Genomic DNA, 18,810 nt, shown 5'->3' with positions numbered 1-18,810 from the left:
GTGTATGGAGCTTTGTTGGCAAAGTGATGTCTCTGCTTTTTAATATGCTGTCTAGGGTGGTCATAGCTTCCCTTCCAAGGAGTAAACGTCTTTCAGTTTCATGGCTGCAGTCATTGTCAGCAGTGGTTTTTGGAGCCCAAGAAAATAAAGTGAAAGTGAAAGTTGCTCAGTTGTGTCTGACTCTTTGTGACCCCGTGAACTATACAGTCCATGGACTTCTCTGGGCCAGTATAGTGGAGTGGGTAGCCTTTCCCTTCTCCAGGGGATTTTCCCAACCCAGAGATTGAACCCAGTTGGTTCATTCTTTACCAACTGAACCACAAGGGAAGCAAGAAAGTAAAATCTGTCACTGTTTCCCCTTCTGTTTGACATGAAGTGATGGGACTGGATGCCATGATCTTCGTTTTTTGAATGTTGAGTTTTAAGCCAGCTTTTTCACTCTCCTCTTTCACCCTCATCAGGAGGCTCTTTAGTTCTTCTTCACTTCCTGCCATTAGCGTAGCATCATCTGGGTATCTGAGGTTGTTGGTATTTCTCCCAGCAGTCTTGATTCTAGTTCGTGATTCAGCCCGGCGTTTCTCATGATGTACCCTGGGCATAAGTTAGATAAGCAGGGGGACAGTACACAGCCTTGACGCACTCCTTTACCAGCTTTGTACCAGTCCTTTGCTCTATGTCCAGTTCTAACAGTTGCTTCTTGGCCTGCATACTTATTTCTCAGGAGACAGGTCAGGTGGTCTGGTATTCCCATCTCTTGAAGAATTTTCCACAGTTTGTTGTGATCCACACAGTCAAAGTCTTTAGTGTAGTCAGTGAAGCAGAAGTGATGTTTTCCCAGAATTTCCTTGCTTTCACTATGATCCAGTGGACGTTGGCAATTTGAACTCTGGTTCCTCTGCCCTTTCTAAATCCAGTTAGTACAGCTGGAAGTTCTCGGTTCACATACTGCTGAAGTCTCACTTGAAGGATTTTGAGCATAACCTTACTAGTGTGTGAAATGAATGCAGTTGTATGGTAGTTTGATCATTCTTTGGCATTGCCCTTCTTTGGGATTGGAAGAGCCAGCCTTCAGGCCTTCTTAAAATATCAGTCTTTATCTTAACAGGGAATGAAATGGTCAGATGTGTTACTGTGTGATGAATAGAATGGAGAAGTGCAAGAAGGTCCATGGAGCAGTCAAGAAGGCGGCTCTTTGGGCAAGGGAACCATTGTCCTAAAGGAAGTTGAAGATACGGGAAAGAGGACAAAGACAGTTCTCCCTCAGGGCTGAGGATCTCAAGCTTAAAACAGAATCGCTTGGAGGCCCTGTTAAAAACAGATTGCTGGGTCCCAGCTCCAAAGCTTCTGATTCACTTTGTTTAAAGTCGGGCCTGAGAATTTGCATTTCTACAGCTTCCCTGGTGCCTCAGATAGTAAAAAATCCGCCTGCACTATGGGAGACCTTGGTTCGATCCCTGGGTTGGGAAGATCCCCTGGAGGAGGGCATGGCAACCCACTCCAGTATTCTCGCCTGGAGAATCCCATGGACAGAGGAGTCCGGCGGACTACAGCCCGTGGGGTCGCAAAGAGTTGGACACCACTGAGTGACTAAGCACAAGTTCCTCATGTGCCAATGCTACTAGTCTGGGAACCACACTTTGAGAACCACTGCCTTGTAGGGCTTCCCAGGTGGTACTAGTGGTAAAGAACTCGTCTGCCAGTGCAGGAGATCTAAGAGACGTGGGTTCGATCCCCGGGTCAGGAAGATCCCCTGGAGGAGGGCATGGCAACCCGCTCCAGTATTCTTGCCTGGAGAATCCCATGGACAGAGGAGCCTGGTGGGCTGCAGTCCGTGGGGTCACAAAGAGTCGGACACGACTAAAGCGACTGAGCACAGCACAGCCTCATAGGGCAGGGGGTTAGAATACAGAGCACAGAGGACCAGATGAGCCTTATACAGGAGGAGAGACGTCTCCTTCCCTGTGATAGGAGGAAGGAGTGAGTGGGCATAGGTGTGACTAAGGTGGACTCTTGGTTTGAGAGAAGGAAATTGTGGTAGTTCTAACCTCATTTTTGTTTTTTCCTGAAGTGGAATAAATCATTTATTGAAAGTAGAATCAGGTAAGTGGAGTGGGGATGGGTGGGTAGTAGGCAGGCGAATGAGAGATCAGGAGAGAGTGGTGAAGGTCTGAAATGACCATTGATCGGGATAGGAGATGGTAAACAAGGTAAGGAAATAGAAAGGTGGCTGGGTAGCCTGGAAGATGGAGAGCATGCATTTATAGTCATAGTTGTATGATTCTCCTCAGGACCTCTCAGCAGCCCTGTCAAGGAAAGGTTGACGGTTTGATTCATCCAAGATTAGAACTTTGCCAGTTTTGTAGGGAAGGAAATTGAGGCATGGAAATGGAGGTCATTGTCAAGAGAGTGGATAGAAGAGAGATACAAGAAGAAAGGAAGAGAGGCAAAGTTGGGAGGGGTTGACAGAGATTCAGAAGTTCAGTACAGGAGTCTGGCATTCAGAGATTTTGGGATGGGAAACAGATACGGGGGACAGGTACATGTGCTGGAAGGACAGGAGGTAGTCCTGAGAATGGGGGATATTTGAATTTCAGATTTCAGAGGTGTAGAAGTTATGGTGATTACAAGGTCTAGGGTGAAGCTATGGAAGAGAGTTGTTGGGATAGAGCAGAGAAAAAATTTATTGGTGATAGGAGCTCAAAGAACATGTTGAATGAGTTATCCATGTAGACCTTGAGACCCTTAGTAAGGATGATGGGAATGATGATAACAGCAACAGTTAATGTTTACTGAGTACTTACTGTGTGTCAGGTACTATTCTGAGCCTTTTACATGAATTAACCGTTTTATCTGTACAACAAATCCTATGACTTGCTGCTACCGTTTTTTATTTTATAAATGAGGAAACTCGGGAAAAGAAGGTTAGGGAACATGGCCAAGGCAGCATAGCTACTCTGTGGTAGTACCAAAACGTGAGCACAGGCGGTCTCATTCTCTCCAGAGTCTGTCCTTTTACTCTTACTCTGGAGGCAAGGACTTGCAGTGAAGAGAAATTTTGAGAGCCAGATGTCAAAGCCATCAGTAATGTAGGAGTAATGAGTAAGTTGAGAGATGACAGCTGCGATGAGAGTTGAAATGTAGTGCAGCAAGATAGCAGAGGGAAGAGGCTTTTACAGAGAAGATGAAAGAGTAATGATTTGCAAAGGGTGTTGAGAAGGGGAGCAAATAAAATAGCATCTCACCTTTAATCTTGAAGTATGGGAGAATAGGTAGCGATTGCATTGAGGATACATGGGAAACTGCATCCTTAGAGGCATGCAGACTTACCCTTAAGAATAGGTCAGAGGGGGCTTCCCTGGTGGTCCAGGGGGTAGGAAGGAAATCTGTCTTGCAATTCAGGGGACACCAGTTCGATCCCTGGTCTGGGAAGATCCCGCTTGCTGTGGAGTCTCTAAGCCTGTGTGCCGCAACTACTGAGCCAGTGCTCCACAACAAGAGAAACCACTGCAATGCGAAGCCTGGGCCCTGCAAGGAAGAATAACCCCCACTCGCTGCAACTAGAGAAAACTAAAAATTTAAAAAAGGAGGTCAGGGATCACTTTCTGAGCATGCGGCCTCTGCAGCCCTCGCACTGAGAGAGGCCTCGTTCTTGATTTAGTGTTCTGCTCTCATTATCGTGAGATTCTTAATTTTTGAACAAGTAAGCCACATTTTCATTTTGTACCAGATCCTGAAAACTTAAATGTAGCCTGTCTTGCGAGAGGTTAGGGAACAAACTATGAAGGTACTGAGCATACTGGTGACTTTCTGATCGTGGAATAGAAATTCCAGACAATTCAGTGGAATTTTTGAAGAGAAAAAGAAGTTGGTTTCTAAAGGAGAGGAAGTGTAGATCGTTGTAGCAGTAACAGTCGTGGTCTGGTTAGTGCTTAACAACTAGTTCTTCCCCCATAAAACAAAGTCAAGTCCTGAGTTGTAGACTTTGCTAATTTATGTGGTGTAAATACTACCACTGTGACCAGTTTCAAACTAGAACATGAAGTCACTGAACACAGCATTGGCAGAGATGAACAGTCAGCACACTTACAGGATAACTATGACCCGTAAAATCAGACAAGCAAAATTAGACTTATGGTAGATTCAGGCCTGACAGTCTACTGGAAGATGGTGAAAGCTCAAACTTAGGCCTGACAGAGTTCAGGTATGTTGTGGGGGGGGGATCCTGAAGCTGTGTTGGCTGGGGAGCTCTTTTTCTTACTGTTCACCAACCATAGACAGTGGCAGTAAATTGCTGCTAGCCACCTGTCAGTGCAGGTAGGCGTAAGAGACGCAGGCTCAGGCCCTGGGTCGGGAAGGTCCCCTGGACGAGGGCACGGCAGCCCACTCCAGTATTCTTGCCCAGAGAATGCCATGGTCAGAGGAGCCTGGCGAGCTGTGGTCTACAGAGTGGCAAAGAGTCGGACACAGCTGAAGCGACTTAGCATGCATGCAAGCACAGACAGGATCTCAAGCTTTATGGTCTAACGTGGAGAGTGGGTGGACCTGGAGGGAAGAATACTGAGCTTGAACTTTGAAACCCTGGAAGTGGAAGTGGGCTTTGTGCAGTGTTACACAGAGACATTACATAGTTTGGTATTACATGTTGGGAACTGAAAGCATTGCGAAAAAATGGGGAAAGTGAAGTCTTCAGATCCAGACAATGAGATTTGACCTTACACCATGCTTAGGAGTTTCAGTCTCATCCCGAAGGCCTTGGATAGCTCTGGTGTAATATTGACTGCTGGTGGGGTGGTCTGATCACCTTGTGCATTCAGAATAGTTAACTGCTAGGCCTTTCTTTCAGAAGAGGACTTGGAATTCAAACTTCTGTTTAGCATACTAGAGAGAGTAAGAGAAATGTGTGCACTGCAGATCTTCTAATTAGGGGAGACTGACTAGCAGCATTAGGTTTTAGTTTGTACTGTTTTCACTAGGGTAGGTCAAGCAAGTCTGCGTCCAAAGGAGGAAGAAATTGTATGGTAAATTACTCTTTGCCTGAATGCGTACAGAATTGCAAAAGCCTGGGGTTGTCAATAGCATTTTTTTATTCTTTTGAAAATATGTACATATTGCCTCCGAGAGTAGGTATTGTGAACTTTTAGCAATTCTAGAAGTGGAAAGGAATGCCATGAATTTATTCCCCTTTTTCAGCTTAGAGAAGGAGAAGCTGGTACTGTTGGTTTAAGTACTTTATCCTTTCTATGTAATGAACCTCTGAATTGTTGGTGGGAGGAGCATGGAAGCTTGTTGACTGGGTACAGGAACATTTGCAGTGCAAGGAGTTCAGTCATTGGCAATTAACTGCTGCCAATCCTGCTTTCTGAAAGGAGAGTGTTCTCTTTGAGCCCTGGAAATAAAGGCCCAATTAGGTATCCCCACATGTAAGCTTTGACTTCAGAAGATCTGAGGTGCTCCTTTCTCTCTACCAGCACCATCTCCCCGTTTGTAGTCAATATTACACCTTTTCAACCCCTACAAGCAAGTGGCTTTCTGAAGAACACATGTCTGAGAAGGATAAGTGAGCCAAGCCCTTGGACACTTCTCTTCTGTCTTTTATCACCGAGGAAAGCTTGTGCTGACTCTACAGAAAGTCGGAACCTACCTCTTACCAGAAGATAGAGGCGTGGGGTGTGAGCAGCAGCAGCAGAGCCTTGCATAACCAAAGACAGAAACCCAAGCAGTTTTGTTTCCCCTCATCCATACTTTTGGTTTGGTTTGGTTTGTTTCTCAGGGTTTTCCACTTGGTTGCTTTCTCTTAGTTTTTGTTTTTAAATCTTTCCTTTAATCCTTTAGGCTTGTGAAATTTTTGCCAAGGGTTCTTTCATTCTTCTGGTTATTATTTCCTGACACATTTGGAATCTCTGAGGATCTAGTTTTCTCCAGCTCCTTATTCTCAGTTATCTGAGCAGCAGACACGAAAATTTTTATTAGCCCCAGCTGCCCTTCCTGGGGCTGGACCAGGGTTGTGGGTTTCTCACATCTTAGTGACCTAGGCCCTTCCCGTGTTGTCTGTGTGTATGTGTTCACTAAACACATCCTTAACACCCCCCACCCTCCACCTTTTTAACCTCACCTGAGTGGCTTGTTGTATTGAGAGAAAAACTGTGCAGCCTGTCCCTTTGTTGTGAGCATCCAAGAGTCCTCTCAGGGCCTCCCTGGTGGCTCAGCGGTAAAGAGTCTGCCTGCCAGTGCACGAGACGCAGTTCAGTGCCTGGTCCAGGGAGACCCCACGTGGCGAGGAGCAGCTGAGCCCGCACACCGCCGCTGTTGAACCTGTGCTCTGGAGTCCGGGAGCAGCAGCTCCTGAGCCCACGCGCTGCAGCTGCCGAAGCCTGTGCGCCCTAGGGCCTGTGCTGTGCGACAGGAGGGGCCCCCCTTCACTGCAGCCAGAGAAAAGCTCCCAAGCAACAAAGACCCACACAGCCGAAGATGAATACGTGACATTATTTTTAAAAAATCCCTGTTACTGTATTTTTCCTTTTTAAAGGTATTAGTGCCTGATCCATAATACCTTTTCCTTATTCTTTTTTCCGCTATAACTGTACCCTTTCTCCTCTAATCTAAGTTCTGATTCTTTTATCCGATTATCTGTTGTTGTTTTTAATTGAAGTATGGTTGATTTATTGTGTTAGCTTCAGGTGTACAGCAAAGTGAATTGGTTATGCATGTGTATGGATACATACTTTAAAGAATTCTTTTCCATTATAGTTTATTATAAGATATTGAATATAGTTCCCTGTGTTATACAGTGAATCCTTGTTGTTTGTCTCTTTTACACTGCCCCTTGAGAAATCTGTATGCAGGTCAGGAAGCAACAGTTAGAACTGGACATGGAACAACAGACTGGTTCCAAATAGGAAAAGGAGTACGTCAAGGCTGTAAATTGTCGCCTTGCTTATTTAACTTATATGCAGAGTACATCATGAGAAACACTGGACTGGAAGAAACACAAGCTGGAATCAAGATTGCCGGGAGAAATATCAATAACCTCAGATAGGCAGATGACACCACCCTGATGGCAGAAAGTGAAGAGGAGCTAAAAAACCTCTTGATGAAAGTGAAAGAGGAGAGCGAAAAAGTTGGCTTAAAGATCAACATTCAGAAAACGAAGATCACGGCATCTGGTCCCATCACTTCATGGGAAATAGATGGGGAAACAGTGGAAGCAGTGTCAGACTTTATTTTTTGGGCTCCAAAATCACTGCAGATGGTGACTGCAGCCATGAAATTAAAAGACGCTTACTCCTTGGAAGAAAAGTTATGACCAACCTAGATAATATATTGAAAAGCAGAGACATTACTTTGCCGACTAAGGTCCGTCTAGTCAAGGCTGTGGTTTTTCCTTTGGTCATGTATGGATGTGAGAGTTGGACTGTGAAGAAGGCTGAGTGCCGAAGAATTGATGCTTTTGAACTGTGGTGTTGGAGAAGACACTTGAGAGTCCCTTGGACTGCAAGGAGATCTAACCAGTCCATTCTGAAGGAGATCAGCCCTGGGATTTCTTTGGAAGGAATGATGCTGAAGCTGAAGCTCCAGTCCTTTGGCCACCTCATGAGAAGAGTTGACTCATTGGAAAAGACTCTGATGCTGGGAGGGATTGGGGGCAGGAGGAGAAAGGGACGACTGAGGATGAGATGGCTGGATGGCATCATGGACTCGATGGACGTGAGTCTGAGTGAACTTCGGGAGATGGTCATGGACAGGGAGGCCTGGCGTGCTGCGATTCATGGGGTCGCAAAGAGTTGGACACGACTGAGCGACTGAACTGAACTGAACTGGACTGAGTGTGCTTCTGTTAATCCCATACTCCGATTTATCCTTCCCCACCCCCTTGCCACTTTCCTCTTTGGTAACCATAAATTTGTTTTCTATGTCTGTGAGTCTGTTTCTATTTTGTAAATAAGTTCATTTTTACTTTTTTTTTTGATTCCACATGTGAATGATATAATATTTGTTTTTCTGTGTCTGACTTACTTTACATAGTATAATAATCTCTAGGTTTCATCCATGTTGCTGCATATGGCATTGTTTCATTCTTTTTTATGGCTGAGTAATATTTCATTGCTTTCCCAGTGGTAAAGAATCCGCCTGTCAATGCAGGAGCTGCAGGAGACACATGGGTTCAATCCCTGGGTTGGGAAGATCCCCTGGAGTAGGAAATAGCAAATGGCAACCCACTCCAGTACCCTTGCCTGGAAAATTCTATGGATGGAGAGGCCTGGTAGGCTACAGTCCATGGGGTTGCAAACAGTCAGACATGACTGAGTAACTTCAATGTCAGTGTCAATATTCTTGCCAGGATAATCCCATGGACAGAGGAGCCTGGTGGACTACAATCCGTGGGATCGCAAAGAGCTGGACATCACTGAGCACACATGTGTGCATCCAGTATTCCATTGTGTGCGTGTCTATAAAGTGAAAGTGAAAGTGAAGTCGCTCAGTCGTGTCCTACTCTTTGCGACCCCATGGACTGTAGCCTACCAGATTTACACACCACATCCTCATCCATTCATCTATTGCTTCATGTCTTGGCTGCTGTGAACAGTGCTGCTGTGAGCAGTTGGGGTACGTGTATCTTTTCAATTAGCGCTTTTGTCTTTTCTAGATATATGGTATATATATAGATGTATATATTTCTAGATATATCATCCTGGATCTTACGGTAATTCTCTTTTTAATTTTTTGAGGAATCTGTTTTCCATGGTTGCTGCACCAGTTTACATTCTCACCAACAATGTTGGAAGGCTTCCTTTTCTCCATACCCTCCCAGGATTTATTATTTTAGACTTTTTGATGATGTCTATTTTGACTGTTGTGAAGTGGTACCTTATTGTAGTTTTGATTTGCATTTCTCTAACAATTGACTATGTGGAGCATCTTTTCATGTGCCTGTTGGCCATCTCTTATCTTCTTTAGAAAAACGTCTATTTAGGTCTTCTGTCCATTTTTTGATTGGGTTGTTTGTTTTTTTTGATATTTAGCTGTATAAACTGTTCATGTATTTTGGAGATTAATCTCTTGTCAGTGGCTTCATTTGCAAGTATTTTGTCCCATTCTGTGGGTTGTCTTTTCATTTTGTTTATGGTTTCCTTGCTGTGCAAAAGCTTATAAGTTTAATTAGTAGTACTTTTTTTTACTCTAGGAGGTGGATCCCAAAAGATCTTGCTGTGATTTATGTTAGAGTGTTCTGCCTATGCTTTCCTTTGAGAGTTTTATAGTATCCGGTCTTACATGATGTGATTTTTAAATGGAATTTTTTATATTTTCTGACATTTCATTATTAGTATAAGGAAATGCAACAGATTTCTACATAGTCTATATATCATATCCTGCTACCTTGCTGAATTCACTCATCAGTTCTAACATTTTTTGTGTGGAGTCTTTATAGTTTTCTCAGCATATAGAGAGAGTATCATGTCCTCGGCATACAGTGATAATTTCACTTCTTCCCTACTAATTTGGATACGTTTTCTTTCTTTTTCTTGTTTGATTGCTGTGGCTAGAACTTCCAGTACTATTAGAAGTTCTTGTCTTGTACCAGAATTTATTGGGAAGGCTTTCAGCTTTTCACTGTTAAGTATTGGGTTGGCTGTGGGTTTGTCCTAAGTGGCTTTTATTATGTTAAGATATATTTTCTTTATATCCTCTTTGGTAATAGTTTCTTTTATCATGAATGGATGTTGAGTTCTATCAAATGCTTTTTCTGCATCTATTGAGATGATCCTGTGGTTTTTGTCTTTGGTTGATGTGATTATCTGCTTTTTACTCTGTGAAATAAATTTGAAAATGTGTTTGTTGACTACTTTGTAAGTTAACTTATGAAGCAAGAAGTAAAGAGAGTTTTGTTGTGGCTCCATTATCAGCCTTTTGCTGATTGGCAGAACTTGAGCCATGGGGAAAACAGTCTCAAAACCAGCCATGTTGAGAGATGATATGGGGTGGGAGATGGGATGGGGATTCAGGATTGGGAGCTTGTATACACGCATGGTGGATTCATGTCAATGTATGGCAAAACCAATACAGTATTGTAAAGTAAAATAAAGTAAAAAAAAAACCCAGCCATATCTTAGTTAACACTCCTATCATCCCTCCCCATTTCTCCTTTCATGGATGGTCTTAGTTTCTCAAGGAGATTTTGAGAGATATAACTTTGTAACTGACTATTAAAAAGATAAGCCCTGCCATGTTCTAATCTCAGCTTTTGCTGAGAATTGGGTTGGGGTGTGTCATTCAGCCCCCCTGGCTTTGCTACTGAGAGATATCTTTCCTCTGGTAGGATTTTTGTTAGTGACAGTGGTAGTTTTTGTTTTAATATAGTTGTGTCTCAACTAAAAATGTGTTGCGGGCTGAATTTTTGTGAATCACTCTCTACTATTTAGTAGACATCAGTGTAGCATGTGTCTTATGAAGGAGAGCTCCTCCCTGGACTGTGGTGATACTACCTGGATAAGTATCAACATGCTGTGTATACCCTGCAGGCTCCTGCTCAGAACAATTCTGCTCAGCTTATGATGGAGGATAGTTTTGTCATTTTGAATTATGATATTAATCAGTGGGTCTGGCTTGCCCTGTGTGTAGAAGGTTGGCCCAGAGTAGAGGTGGGGGAGAAGGAAGAGGGAGAAGGGGGAGAGAAATGAAGGGATGGAGAAGAAGAGTATGAATAGAAACCTTTCATCATTCTGAATAAAGCTTCCATGAAGAAACAGCTGTTGACATCAGGGCCGTGATTTATGCAGTTGGGTTAGTTTCTATGATTTCTGTCGAGTACCAGAAAAAACTGCCCCAAGGAAACGGCCCCAGTCTCCCTGACCCTGTATCATCCCTAAAAATCTTTTGGCATTACTTCATAGTTTCTGAAGTAAAATGATTTGTTCCCTATCTCCTTTTTCTTTTTCTTTAAAAATAAATAATAATAATAATGATAATAAACTGCTTCTTTAAAAATGAAAATCTGCCTGCTTTACTGAGAAATACTTCTATGCTTCTACTTCTGGGAATCCATTCTAAAGCAGTAATTCCTAGATAAAGAAAGAGCTTTATACTCAACGGTGAGATAGTATTTATTTAATAAAAAGTGGAAGCAGTCTTATGAGGGGAAAGGGATGTGCATCCAATAGTAATACATGTTTGGCCGGATGAATGACACTTCTGGTACTGCCTTCTATTTTCCACTCCAGCCACACTGAATAGAGTCTTTGCTCTTCTGTGGACACCATGCTACTGCAGCGAGCACGACACCATACTTTTTAAAAAAACAGCTTTATTGTCATATAATTGACACGTGATAAACTGTACATTCTTTTAATGGTTTGTTTATTTATTTATTGGCTGTGCTGCACAACTTGTGGGGTCTTAGTTCCCTGACCAGGGTTTGAACCTATGCCCCTCTGCAGTGGAAACATGGAGTCATAACCACTGGACCACCAGGGAATTCCCTAAACTGTGCATGTTAGACTGTGTGATTTGATCATTTTTAACATATATATATATACCCATAAAATCATCATTATAAAAATAGGTCATGAATATATCTATTACCCCAGAGTTTACTCCTGTCTTTCTTTTCCATTCCCTCCCTTATTCTAGGCAGCCACTGATCTGCTTTAGGTTGTTATAGATTTTCTAGAGTTTTTAAATAGAATCATACATTATATTCTCTTCTTTTATTGAGGTGTAATTTACAATTTTATTGAGATATAATTTACATACCGCAAAGCTCATTCCTTGGAGAAGGAAATGGCAACCCACTCTGGTATTCTTGCCTGGAAAATCCCAGGGACAGAGGAGCCTGGTGGGCTGCCGTCTATGGGATCGCGCAGAGTCGGACACGACTGAAGCGACTTAGCAGCAGCAGCAGCAGCTCATTCCTTTTAGGTGTACAGTTCAGTGGTTTTAGTAAATGTAGAGAGTTATATAGCTCCCTCTGTGGCTCAGTGGCTCAGCGGTAAGGATTCTGCCTGCTAATGCAAGAGACACAGTTTCGATTCCTGGGTTGGAAAGATTGCCCGGAGAAGGAGATGGCAACTCAGTCCAGTATTCTTGTCTGGGAAATCCCACGGACAGAAGAACCTGGAGACTACAGTCATGAGGTCCCAAAGAGTCGGACATAACTTAACAACTAAACCGCAACAACATAGAGTTGTGCATGATCACCACAGCCAGTTAACATTTCCATGGCCCCAAAACTGCCCTGGTGCTCCTTTGCCCGAAACGAGCCACACTCCCTTGTGTGTCCCTCCTCCCTCTCCCAGCCCTGGCTGCCCACGGTTTGTGTAACTTTGCCTTTTCTGGGCTTCCATGTGAACGGGGCCAGGCAACATGTGGTCCTTCGCGTCTCACTGTCTCCCTTGGCGCAATGTCCATCCTTGTTGTTTGTGTCAGTAGTTGGATTCTTTCTGTTACTGTATAGTGTCCCACTGTGTGGACATGTCATAATTTGTTTATCCACTTGTTGATGCACATTTGGGTTTTCCCAGATTTTGGCTATAGATAAAGCTGCTAGGAACAGTTGTGTGGTCTCTGTATGAACATACATTTAAATTTTTCTTGGGTAAATACCAGGGAGTGGAATAGCTGGGTCATATCATCGGTTCTGTATTTAATATTTTAAGAAAATTACCAAATTATTTCCCAAATAGTTGTACCATTTTACATTCCTATTAGTAATGTATGAAAGTTCTCATTCCTCTGCATTCTCACCATCACTTGGAATAAGTCTTTTTCATTTTAGATATGGTGAAAGAAAGTGAAGTCGCTCAGTTGTGTCCGACTCTTTGCGACCCCATGGACTGTAGCCTACCAGTCTCCTCCATCCTTGGGATTTTCCAGGCGAGAATACTGGAGTGGGTTGCCATTTAATAGATATGTAATAGTATCTCATTATGGTTTTGTTTGCATTTCCCTAATTACTAATGGTGTTGAACATCTTTTCATGTTCATCTTTTCTTATTTGCTATCCATATGTTTTTGGTAAAGTGTTCATGTTTTCCCCCGTTTAAAAAATTGGATTGTTTTCATATGTATATGTATATATATACACACATATATATTTTGCATATAAGTAATTTATCAGATATGTGTTCTACAAATATTTTCTCAGTCTCTGTCTCTCTTTTCATTCTGTAAGCAGTGTTTTTAAAAAAATTTTTAAATTGAAATATCCATGAACTGAAGAGCCTAGTGATTTTTTCAATGGATCATGCATTTGATCTTCTATCTAAGAGAGGTTTCTCCTAAGTTTTCTTTCAAAAGTTTTATAGTTTTAGATTTTAAATTTAGGGCTGGAAAAGGATAGGAAATGGTTTCCTTCCCTCCTTTTGATCAGTCTGGCTAGATTTTCTTGAAGACAATCCTTGGTTTCATTTCTTTTTCTCTATTGCTTTCTCTTGTCTCTCATTGCCTTTGGTTCTAATTTTTATTATTTCATTTCATTTTGTTCTAATTTTTTACTATTTCATGGCTGTTTAATTTGGATTTCATTTACTCTTTTTTTCTAGTTTTTTAAGGTATAATCTGAAGTTGAGACTTGCTTCTTTTTAATAGGGCTCTTCCCTGGTGGCTCAGATGGTAAAGCGTCTGCCTACAATGTGGGAGACCTGGGTTCGATCCCTGGGTTGTGAAGATCTCCTGGAGAAGGAAATGGCAACCCACTCCAGTACTCTTGCCTGGAAAATCCTATGGACAGAGGAGCCTGGTAGGCTACCGTCCATGGGGTTACAAAGAGTCGGACACGACTGAGTGACTTCACTCACTCACTCTTTTTAATAGGGCTTCCCTGGTGGCTCAGATAGTAAAGCGTCTGCCTGCAATGCAGGAGACCCAGGTTCAATCCCCGGGTCGGGAAGATCCCCTGGAGAAGGAAATGGCAACCCACTCCAGTACTCTTGCCTAAAAAATTCCACGGGTGGAGGAGTCTGATGGGCTACGGCAAAGAGTCGGACACAACTGAACAACTTCGTTTCGTTTGGTTTTTGCTTCTTTTTAATATGGGCATTTTCGTGCTACAAATTTCCATCTAAGTACAGTTTTAGCCACATCCTACAGATTTTGGTATTTGTGTTTACAGTTTCATTCAGTTCAGAATACTTTCAAATTTCCATTTTGCTTATTCCTTTCACTTTTGGATTATCTAGAATAGTGTTATGTAGTTCCCAAATGTTTGGGGGATTTTCCAGATATTGTTGTACTGTTGCTTGTAATTTAGTGCTGTTGTAGCCAGTGAATGCTGTATGACTTAAATCTTTTTAAGTTTATTAAGACTCTGTTTCAGTGCTGAGAATACAGTCTATCTTGGTAAATGTTCCAAGTGCACTTGAAATGAATATGTATACTGCTGTTATTGTTGGGCAGCTGTTACATAAATGTCAGATCAAATTGGTTAGTGTGGTTCAGATCTCCTGTATCCTTATTTTCTATTAATTTCTATAAATTATTTAGAGAGAATGAAATATCACACTCCATTTTATAGATACATTTGTTTCTCCTAGTGTTAGATGAGCTTCTTGTACTTTGAAGCTCTGTTATAGATAAATAAATGTTTAGGATTACTGTGTCTTCTTGATGAACTGACCCCTACCATGGTAACATTTATCCTCTTTATCTCTGTTAGTATTCTTTCCTCTTTTATTTTGTATAGTTTATCTGTGTATTCTTGCCACCTTGCCTTAATATCTTCTGCTTCTGTTAGGTCCTTACTATCTCTGTCCTTTACTGTGCTCATCTTTGCACGAAATGTTCCTTTGGTATCATTAATTTTCTTGAAGAGATCTCTAGTCTCTCTTTTGCTTTTGAAGAAAGCTGAGTGCTGAAGAATGGATGCTTTTGAACTGTGGTGTTGGAGAACACTCTTGAGAGTCCCTTGGACTGCAAGGAGATCCAACCAGTCCATCCTAAAGGAGATCAGTCCTGGGTGTGCTTTGGAAGGACTGATGCTAAAGCTGAAACTCCAGTGTTTTGGCCACCTCATGCGAAGAGTTGACTCATTGGAAAAGACTCTGATGCTAGGAGGGATTGGGGGCAGGAGGAGAAGGGGACAACAGAGGATGAGATGGCTGGATGGCATCACTGACTTGATGTACATGAGTTTGGGTGAACTCCGGGAATTGGTGATGGCCAGGGAGGCCTGGCGTGCTGCAATTCATGGGGTCGCAAAGAGTCGGACACTCTGAGTGACTGAACTGAACTGCCTATTGATGGAGAAGATAAGAGGGTTATGGAAGCTTCCACCATAGTTTCAGTTCAGTTCAGTTCAGTTCAGTTCAGTTCAGTTCAGTCACTCAGTCGTGTCCGACTCTTTGCAACTCCATGAATCGCAGCACGCCAGGCCTCCCTGTCCATCACCATCTCCCGGAATTCACTCAGACTCACGTCCATCGAGTCCGTGATGCCATCCAGCCATCTCATCCTCGGTCGTCCCCTTCTCCTCCTGCCCCCAATCCCTCCCAGCATCAGAGTCTTTTCCAATGAGTCAACTCTTCTCATGAGGAGGCTAAAGTACTGGAGTTTCAGCTTTAGCATCATTTCTTCCAAAGAAATCCCAGGGTTGATCTCCTTCAGAATGGACTGGTTGGATCTCCTTGCAGTCCAAGGGACTCTCAAGAGTCTTCTCCAACACCACGGTTCAAAAGCATCAATTCTTCGGTGCTCAGCCTTCTTCACAGTCCAACTCTCACATCCATACATGACCACTGGAAAAACCATAGCCTTGACTAGACGGACCTTAGTCGGCAAAGTAATGTCTCTGCTTTTCAATATGCGATCTAGGTTGGTCATAACTTTTCTTCCAAGGAGTAAGCGTCTTTTAATTTCATGGCTGCAGTCACCATCTGCAGTGATTTTGGAGCCCCCCAAAATAAAGTCTGACACTGTTTCCACTGTTTCCCCATCTATTTCCCATGAAGTGATGGGACCAGATGCCATGATCTTCGTTTTCTGAATGTTGATCTTTAAGCCAACTTTTTCACTCTCCTCTTTCACTTTCATCAAGAGGCTTTTTAGCTCCTCTTCACTTTCTGCCATAAGGGTGGTGTCATCTGCCTATCTGAGGTTATTGATATTTCCCCCGGCAATCTTGATTCCAGCTTGTGTTTCTTCCAGTCCAGCGTTTTTCATGATGTACTCTGCATATAAGTTTAATAAGCAGGGTGACAATATACAGCCTTGATGTACTCCTTTTCCTATTTGGAACCAGGCTGTTGTTCATGTCCAGTTCTAACTGTTGCTTCCTGACCTGCATACAGATTTCTCAAGGGGCAGGTCAGGTGGTCTGGTATTCCCATCTCTTTCAGAATTTTCCACAGTTGATTGTGATCCACACAGTCAAAGGCTTTGACATAGTCGATAAAGCAGAAATAGATGTTTTTCTGGAACTCTATTGCTTTTTCGATGATCCAGTGGATGTTGACAATTTGATCTCTGGTTCCTCTGCCTTTTCTAAAACCAGCTTGAACATCTGAAAGTTCACAGTTCACGTATTGCTGAAGCCTGGCTTGGAGAATTTTGAGCATTACTGTACTAGCTTGTGAGATGAGTGCAATTGTGCGGTAGTTTGAGCATTCTTTGGCATTGCCTTTCTTTGGGATTTGAATGAAAACTGACCTTTTCCAGTCCTGTGGCCACTGCTGAGTTTTCCAAATTTGCTGGCATATTGAGTGCAGCACTTTCAGAGCATCATCTTTCAGGATTTGGAATAGCTCAAGTGGGATTCCATCACCTCCACTAGCTTTGTTCATAGTGATGCTTTCTAAGGCCCACTTGACTTCACACTCTAGGATGTCTGGCTCTAGATGAGTGATCACACTATCATAATTATCTTGGTCGTGAAGATCTTTTTTGTACAGCTCTTCTGTGTATTCTTGCCACCTCTTCTTGATATCTTCTGCTTCTGTTAGGTCCATACCATTTCTGTCCTTTATCGAGCCCATCTTTGCATGAAATGTTCCCTTGGTATCTCTAATTTTCTTGAAGCGATCTCTAGTCTAACATTTAGACCAGCTTTATTTATAAGAGCTGAGAACTGAAAACAACTTAAATCTCCCTCAGTAATGAATGGGTAACAAATTTTGGTATTATCTCTGTATGGTGGACTCTGTGTGTGTGTGTGTGCGTGTGCATGCGTGCGTGTGCTCAGTCGAATCTGACTCTTTGGAACGCTATGGACTGTAGTCTGCCAGGCTCCTCCGTCCATGAAATTTTCCAGGCAAGAATACTGCAATGGTTGCCGTTTCCTGTTCCAAGGGACCTTCCTGACCCAGGGATTGAACCCTTGTCTTTTGCATCTCCTGCATTATTAGCAGGGGCATTCTTTACCACTGTGCCACCTGGGAAGTATGTTACTCGGTAATAAAAAGAGTGATATGACACGATATGAATCTTAAAAATGTTCTGTTGAGGGGAAGCAGCCAGAAACTAAAATAGTTTGTATGTGATTCCTTTTATATGAAATTCTAAAAAAGACCAAACTAGTTAATGGTGACAGAAGCAAATCTGTGGTTGTCTGAGCCTAGAGATGGAGGCAGGAATTTACTGCAAAGGGCATGAACCAGCTTTTTAAAAAAAATTTGGTTGAGATACAAAACTATGTTAGTTTCAGGGAGACCTGGGTTTAATCCCTGGTTTCAGAAGATTCCCTGGAGGAAGGCATGGCAACCTACTCTAGTATTCTTACCTGGCAAATCCCCATGGCCAGAGGAGTCTGGGGGGCTGTGGTCCATGGGGTCACAGTGACTGAGTGATTAAGCACACCCACAGTCTCCTATAGTGTGACCCTTGACTGTCTTTGCAGCCTACCTGCTGTCTCAACACCCTGCCTCTCACTTAGCTTATGACCCTTGCTTCCCAACACTAGCCATGTTAATCTCATTTCTTTTGGCTGTTCGCGTCTCTCCCTTCAGCCTCTTGTTTAGTTTACCCTTTAAAACTCATCTCAGGACTCTCTGCCTCCAGAAAGTCTTCCTTTATTTATTAAACTATCCTTCTTCACATGCTTCCTCTCCAAGAAAGAGAAGTACTCTGACGGTGTTTCTTGGGTTCAGTCATGGCTCTTAAAGGTATAGTTACCATTTTGGCTTGTGTTTCTAGTCCCACTAGATTGTGTACTTGTTGAGCACAGTGATTATAATTTTATTTATGTTTTGGATCCACAGGCCTGCTTTATAATAAGTGCTTAATATATATTTGTTGAAAGATTGAATATAAATGTTAAGTGACAAAAGGAAGTAAAAGTACACATGGAGCGATTATTACTGCTTTGTTTTAAGCAAAACTTTTTGCATAGAAAGAAAAATACTGGGAAGATTTATATCAAAATTTTTTAATACCAATTTAAGTGGTAAGATTAATTTCTTTAGTATTTTTGGCAGTTTTGAATTTTTCAAAAAAGCATTTAACTTGTAGTTATTTCATGAGACATTATCTTAAAAACTGACTGTATAACTTTTGCCTGTTCAAATAAATTTTTGCATTTCTCTAGGTCCACAGCACAGACACAATTTTTAATCCCTTAACCACAGACTTGAGTGTGAAGATTCCTGGTTGGTCCGATGTATCAGTTCAGCGTGAGGCATCAGAGGATCCCAGTGCGACTCCTAGCATTCAGCAAGCAAAAAGCCCTGAGGAAGTCCTGATTGCTCACCCTCTGCCAGTGGCTCCCTCCTATAGTTATGCCACCCCTACCCCGCAGGCCTCTTTCCAGAGCACCTCCACACCACACCCAGGTGAGCCCTTTGCTTCTCTCCTTGGAGATATGATGGGGAGATAGAGATTTTGATCAAA

The 18,810-nt window shown here is 42.5% G+C and overlaps 1 protein-coding gene across 4 annotated transcripts in view; it reads left to right on the top strand.

The window, feature by feature from the left end:
• The window catches only part of KIAA0319L (KIAA0319 like), a 117,685-nt gene that overhangs the window by 39,699 nt on the left and 59,176 nt on the right, over nt 1–18,810 (top strand). For all 4 annotated transcript variants that reach the window (XR_001917317.1, XR_001917316.1, XM_005678716.3 and 1 more), the window contains exon 4: nt 18,509–18,752. Coding sequence is in view for 2 of the 4 variants with exons in the window: in XM_005678716.3 (XP_005678773.2) it covers nt 18,509–18,752 (244 nt within the window). In the remaining 2 variants the exon portion in view is untranslated. The remainder of the gene's footprint in view (nt 1–18,508; nt 18,753–18,810) is intronic.

This window comes from Capra hircus, chromosome 3 (assembly GCF_001704415.2).
Source record: "Capra hircus breed San Clemente chromosome 3, ASM170441v1, whole genome shotgun sequence".
NCBI lineage: Eukaryota > Metazoa > Chordata > Mammalia > Artiodactyla > Bovidae > Capra > Capra hircus.
This window is presented reverse-complemented; position numbering and strand designations above follow the sequence as displayed.